The 6829-nt window shown below is 35.6% G+C and overlaps 1 protein-coding gene across 3 annotated transcripts in view; it reads left to right on the top strand.

Annotated features, from left to right (window-relative positions):
• Nucleotides 1-6829, top strand: part of EXOC2 (exocyst complex component 2) — a 210240-nt gene that overhangs the window by 161058 nt on the left and 42353 nt on the right. For all 3 annotated transcript variants that reach the window (XM_006918860.3, XM_025051694.1, XM_006918862.3), the window contains exon 23: nucleotides 2525-2666. In XM_006918860.3, the coding sequence (XP_006918922.1) occupies nucleotides 2525-2666 (142 nt within the window). The remainder of the gene's footprint in view (nucleotides 1-2524; nucleotides 2667-6829) is intronic.

Raw genomic sequence — 6829 nt, 5'->3', positions numbered from 1 at the left:
TGGTTTGTCAATTTTATTAACCTTCTCAAAGAACCAGCTTTTTTGTTGCATTTCTTTTTGTTTGTTTGTTTGTTTGTTTTCAATTTCATTTAATTCTACTCTTAATTTTGATATTTCTTTCCTTCTGCTGACTATAGGCTTCATTTGTTCTTCCTTTTCTGGTTTTTTAGGTTATTTATTTGGGCTCATTCTTGTTTTTGGAGATACGCCTATAATGATATGAACTTTCCTCTTATGACCACTTTTGCCATGTTCCAATATTTTTGATATGTGTACTATCATTGTCATTCATTTCTATCTCTTGATTTCTCTTTTTATTTCTTCTCTGACCCAGTTATTCTTCAGTAGCATGCTATTTAATCTCCATGTATTTGTGGTTCTTCCTGCTTTCTTTCTGCAGTTGATCTCTAGTTTCAAAGCATTATGATCAGCGAATATGGTTAGTATTATTTCAGCCCTCTTATATTTGTTGAGGCTATCTCTATTCCGTTCATTTTGAATGTTTCAGTTTCTTTGCTCTGCTCATCTAGGTGTTTTTTTCAATTCCTGATATTGATGATATGACTTGTGTTCGAATTCACTGAGTTTTTTTCAGAAGTACCATCCTGAATTCTCTGTCTTTGAAGTCACATATTTCTGTGTCTGTAAGCTTATTTTCTGGAGATTTTTCTCTTTCTTTCTGCGATGCTTTGTCACCTTGGTTGTTCATGGTGTTTAATGTTCTATTTCTCTGCCTGGGCATTAATGAAAGTGTATTCTACTGTTTTTCCAGAAAGACTTATTATATAAAGGTCTCTATTTAGCCTGTTGCAAAGAAGGAGTTTTTCTTTTGGTTTCCTATAGGTGGCGTCTCAGCTTCTTGGATCCCTGCTTTATATAAAATCTTAATAACACTTTTTAAATTTTCTTGTAGATATTTAATCACGCTCGCTACCCTTAGTTTCAGTCCCTGTCAGTGTCAGCGACAGTCTCAGCAGCATTTGTTCAGATTCTCCTGGGCTCCGCGGTGATCCGTCTCTGAGGGTATGGGAGGAGGAGCCCTCTGTGTTAGGAGTTGGGGGCTGCGTCTCAGCCTTGGCTTTGTAACCATGGCTGGCAAAAATCAACTGTTGTTCCTCTGCGGTCACGTCCTGCTTCTCTGCTTTCTGCCCTGATGACTGGACCTGCAGTTTTCCCAGGCAGGGCTGTTCAGGGAACTCGCCACTCCTTCACCCCTCCCCCTCCTCCTGCAGTGAGCTCAGGTGGCTGCAGAAGGCAGTTTCTTTATTTCTCCCAGTCCACTGCCCGACAGTCAGGGTTCTGACCTGTGGTAACTCTTATGTGCAGATACCACGCTCAGATGCGCTGATGTGCAGGTTGGGTGTTTTTTGTTGAGTTTTAGGTGTTCAACTTATTGTTGTTTCAAAGGGAGAGATCTATGTTTTTGATAAATTATTTTTTTTATCTGGAACCTTAAAAGATTCTCTCTTTTTATTATTTACAAAATGAGTACTTTAATAGTATTTACCTAAATGTGTACAACATTTCTTTAGTCTAACCTGGAACTCAGCAAGCCTATTCAAATTGCAAACTCAGTCTTTAGAACCAGTTAAATTTTTTCTGTTGCTTGTTTAATTATTACCTGTTCTCTAACTACTCATATTTCTCTTCTCGATTTTTTTTTTGCATATTATAGCTTCTAGATCTGTCTCCTTAGTCTCTTATTTCATAATTTCTACCTCTTTACATTTTTACTTTGTGCTTTGAAGTACTTAATTGCACTTAATTTTAGTCTTTGTAGTGACCAGTAGTTTCTTCAATTAATTTACTCAGTTGTTAGCTTTGGAAATCATGTGTTTTATCTTCATGAAGTCTTGCTTTAGTACTTAAGTCTTCTTATAGGTTTTCGTTATTTTTCTAAATTCAAGTTTTGTTGCTTTTCTCTTCCACAACTTAATTTCACTGTTTGACAGATATTCCTGTTTATAGCTGCTAAACTCTCTAGATGTATATTTATTTTTCAACATTAGCTTCTTGAAACTCAAGTCTGATGTTGGAGAGAAGCTTGTGTCCCATGGGTCAGTGTTGTAGAAGCAGATAGGTCACCAGTCCACTGCAGAGGAACCTGGACCCACAGACTCTTTACTTCTCAAACTTAGTACTCTATCCATCCTGTCTATAACTTCTTGTCCTCTTAGATGCCAGTGAGATCAGGCATAGACTTGTAGGACCGATGCCAACCTCCTCACCTTTTTTCTGCTCCCATTACCAGCAGGAACTCACAGTTCATCTGGGCTAAACTTTCTGTGAAGATGACCTCTAGTCCATACGTAGGGATTAATTCTTATCCTATTAAATAGCCGTGCAAAGAGTGTTCTTTTTCCTGAAAATAAAGGAAATAAAAATCATGTGTTTTTTTTTTAATGTAGGAAAGTTGATAAGTGCTTTTAAAATATACTGAAGTATTTTAAAATTTACATTGTGTTACTTTTTCCTTCACCCTCAAATGGACAACTTATAATTACTCTTTATTATATGTTTATAGGTTAGCATGGCCTCATTGAAAGAATTAGACCAAAGACTCTTTGAAAATTACATTGAGATGAAAGCTGATCCCATCGTTGGCTCCTTAGAACCTGGAATTTATGCAGGCTATTTTGATTGGAAAGACTGCCTGCCTCCAACAGGTAAATGGTATCAAGTTATCAAAGTTCTCTAAAATTAGTCTAATACATCTAGTGTAATAAACATAGATATGCTTTTATCAATTAATAGATGCTTAAAATGCTTTTCTTTTTATTCACATTTTTCTTGTATTTACTAAGGGATTGGTTTGATTTTAACTTTTTATTAGCTTAAACCCATTTCTTGATAATTTGTAACTTAGTACACTTTTTAATTATTAATACTTAATTGCTTAATTATTTTTAAATTCCAGAGAATAATTAATACACTTTATAATATTTGATCATTTTTAGTAATGCATACTTGCTTCCCGTGATTTTTTTTAATTACATTGATATAATAGACTTTTGACAGTTTTATGCAATGACTTTGTGACCGTCATGAAAAAATTAACTTAAAGTATCTGGTCATTCCTATGTAAGACGTAATTATTGATGCTGAAAAGGTGAAGAATAGAAGGAAAATGTGTAGGAATAAGATTAATATAGTAATATAGCAAAGAAAATTGAACTGTAGGAGAATGACTGACACAGTTCCAGTATTATCTTTGCGATATCAAATGACAGTCACTTAAATCACTTTTATCATATATATATTTAAAAATAACCATTGCTTGCTGAATCAAATAAACTTTTTGGTTGCGCAGACAGTTGTTTTTTTGTATGAAGTAGTGTGCAATATATAAAACCAAGTTACCTATTAACATTTTTATATAGAAGTAATCCTATATAGAAATGATCATGTTCCTATTATATAGAAATGATTATAGGTTGTTTTTGGATATATGTGTAGATGCATCAGGGAATCGTTATCAGATTTGAGTTAATCTTCATTCTTTTAACTAAGTATATTAATCACCTTTTGTTTTTATCACGTAATGCTTTTATTAGATGATGATAAAACTGTTTACTTTTTAATGCCTTTGGTTTTTATTGTATAGTATTCACATTAGGTGGTAACAATATAATGATGCCAAAAGTCTAAACTAAAAACCAGAATAATTAAATTAATAATATTTTATATAACACAGGTATTTAATTTTCTGAAATCACAGTCATTAGAGTCATATGAAGTCTTTTGCCTACAGGTGGTCCTCATTGATCTTTTTTCCCCCCTAAACTTTATTACCTTTCTATACAAATACTCTACTGTTTCCAAACTGGATTATAGTTTATATCTCAAATATATTCTCTTAAAGTTTAAATCAGATCCTGGTAGTATCATGCTTAAAATCTTTGCAATACCTTCTCGTTATTCTTACAGTAAAATCTGCAAAGCAGTTTAGTGCTGGCCCCTGCCTGGTGCCATGGCACACCACCACCATCCACCACTGTTCCCATTGGCTCTATCCAGCTGTGCTTCAGCACATTGGATTTTTTTTGTTGCCTAAACCTTCCAAATCCTTCTAACTCAGGGCCTCTTCAAAATTGTTTTTTCCTTTGCTTAGACAATAATTCTTCCTTATCTTCATAGGACTTTTGACATTCAGGTCTCAACTTAAATATCACTACACCAGTCACCCAATCTGAAGAAATAACATGGCCAATGAAGAATATGCATGGTACTTTAGATTTAACCTATGAAGCTACCTCATATTCTATTTGTAAAATAATTATTTCAAGGGAGAATGCCTACATGTGGTTCCTGCACTGGTCATTATTATACTGGTTGAGCTTATTAAAGCTAAATCGATAAGGTCATAGTTAGTGGGTTAATTATCACAAGGTTGTTGATAAAATTGACCTTCTGTGATAAGCATAGTTTATGACTTTAAGTGAACAAACATGACTTTCAACAAGAAATTATCATTCTTTTTCCCAAGATCATCAGTTAACAGCCTCTGGAACTTTTGATCTCTTATCTCTTTTCAAAATTCTTGAGCCCAGATGACTTTTGAAATTTCAGTATTTTGGGACTTTTCTTCTTTTTCATAACCTTGTACTATAGCCTGGTATTTTCAGGACTGTCTCTATCATTGGTAGTCCTATCTCAAACTTTTTCTGAGTCATCACCTTCAGCATCTCTCTCTGTAGCCTAATCTCTGTACACTGAGCTTCAGATCTTTTTATCTACCTTCCTAGCAGATGCCTCTAACATCTGCTGGAACATTCCTGAGGCCACATCAGCTTAGCAAGTCCAAAAGCAAACTCATCATCTTCTCTTTCTCCCCAACTCCAAATCAGTTGTTTCTGCTGCTGTACCTCAACTCAATGTGAAGGGTGGAGATGTCAACCAGGATTCCTCTTACTCCTCTAGTTCCATCAGAGATCTAGTTACAAGTGCCACTTCCTTGTCTCCATTCCTATTCTGTTCCCTATCATTTTTCATTTTTTCTTACCAAGACATTCAAGTGTCTCCTTATAGTCCCAGCACTCAAGACTTGCCTGTTTCATATCTATGTCCGCCTCTATGAGAAGCTCATCTTTCTAAAATATAAATTGGATTTGTCATTCCCCTGCTTAAAACCCGTCAGGATGACTCATTCTTCCTCAGCTAAAACCTAAACTTCTTAGACATTGCTCATGCTTATACTTGCTCATGACTGTCCTTTATTTCCCTCACTCACCTCCTCTCAACCTCTCATGCCGGCCTCTAGGCAGCAGGCAGTCAGAACCACTTCATTGTTGAAAGCCCATACCTGCTCCACTCTCTCTCTTTCCTTATACTTAGGTGCTTCTTCCTGGGGAGCTTTCCCTGCTCACCTCCCCATGTGCATCCAAGTTGGGTTAGTATTCCTTCATCTTTAGTGCCTCTGCAGTGGTTTTCTGTTCTTTGCATCACCCTTGCATGTAGGTACTATCATCATCTGCTTTCTGGTCTCTTCTGCTGTGCTGGGTCTTCCTGGCACAGGGGCTATCTTTTTCATGTCTGCACTCCCAGTGTTTAGCACAGTCTCAGCATAGATAAGATACTCTGTTTGTTTGTGGAGTGAATGAAGACAGGTAGTTTACTAGTATGTGTTACATGCTATTGAGACTGCTCAGACACCTGGCGACCCTGTGAATGAGTGATGTCCACGATGTCCTCTCCTCAGCAGCCCTGCTCAGCTCCTACAGATGCATGTTTATGGCTTCTTTTATATTTGGTCTTCTCTTATATTTGGTCTTCCTCTTTTCCTGCTGGCTTCTATTTTTCCATCATTATTGTCTTTTCCAAAGAATCCTGCCTTCTCATGATGTGCCTGAAGTAGGACAGCTTCAGTTTTGTCATTTTTGTCTCTAGCAATGTTTCAGGCTTAATTTGTTCTAGGACCCACTTGCTCATCTTTCTGGCCATTCACAGTATCTGCAGAGCTCTCCTCCAATGCCATCTGTCATATGAATCAACTTTTTTCCTATCAGCCTTCTTCACTGTCCAATTTTCACATCCATAGATAGTAATTGGGAAACGAGGGTGTGAATGATCTTAGCCTTGGTCTCTAATGACACATCTTTACTCTTGGTGATCTTTCCTAATTCTTCCATTGCTGACCTTCCAAGTCATAGCTTTCTTTTGATTATTTTTATTTATTAGTATACAGTCTTAAAATGTGCAAGCCACTCTTCAGTTTATCTTCCAGTTTTGCAGTTGTGATTTTCAAATTTTTTTCAATAAGAAAGTAAATCATATTACGTCTAGTTTCCATTCTTATTCACTTTTTAATAAATAGCGTACAGTGGATATCCATATTTGTTGAATCGAATTACATTGAATTAAAATGATTATATTAGGACTCATTTTCTTGTTTTGGGAATTTCCATATGGTAGATTTGTACACACCTAAATTTTGAGCAATTGCATTTGAATTAAATTGTAAGTGTCATGTATACCCAGTATATCAGCAGTTGTATTTGGCATTGCCATGTAAAAAGTAACATATTGCTCAGGGATAGTTTAAATTATTTTAGCAAAATTAATATTTTCTTCAATTATTAGCATGTATTGAACATAACTATTAGCACTGACATTATTCTTAAATTATTTGGTGTATCTTTTAAAGGTTATCAAATTACTTATGTTTCTGTGAGAACAGGAAAAATTGTGACACAGCTACTGAAAATTTTCTCTGTGTTTAATGGTTATTACAGCAAATAAGACTTGGTCACTAGGCTTCAGTCTTCATGAACAGTTGCTCATATCTGTCTCCATTTAAACTCTAGTTGTTACTGGGAAACACAATTTACTT

Source organism: Pteropus alecto, unplaced genomic scaffold (genome assembly GCF_000325575.1).
Source record: "Pteropus alecto unplaced genomic scaffold, ASM32557v1 scaffold58, whole genome shotgun sequence".
Lineage (NCBI taxonomy): Eukaryota > Metazoa > Chordata > Mammalia > Chiroptera > Pteropodidae > Pteropus > Pteropus alecto.
The sequence above is the reverse complement of the archived record's forward strand: the minus strand, read 5'-3'. Positions and strand labels throughout refer to the sequence as shown.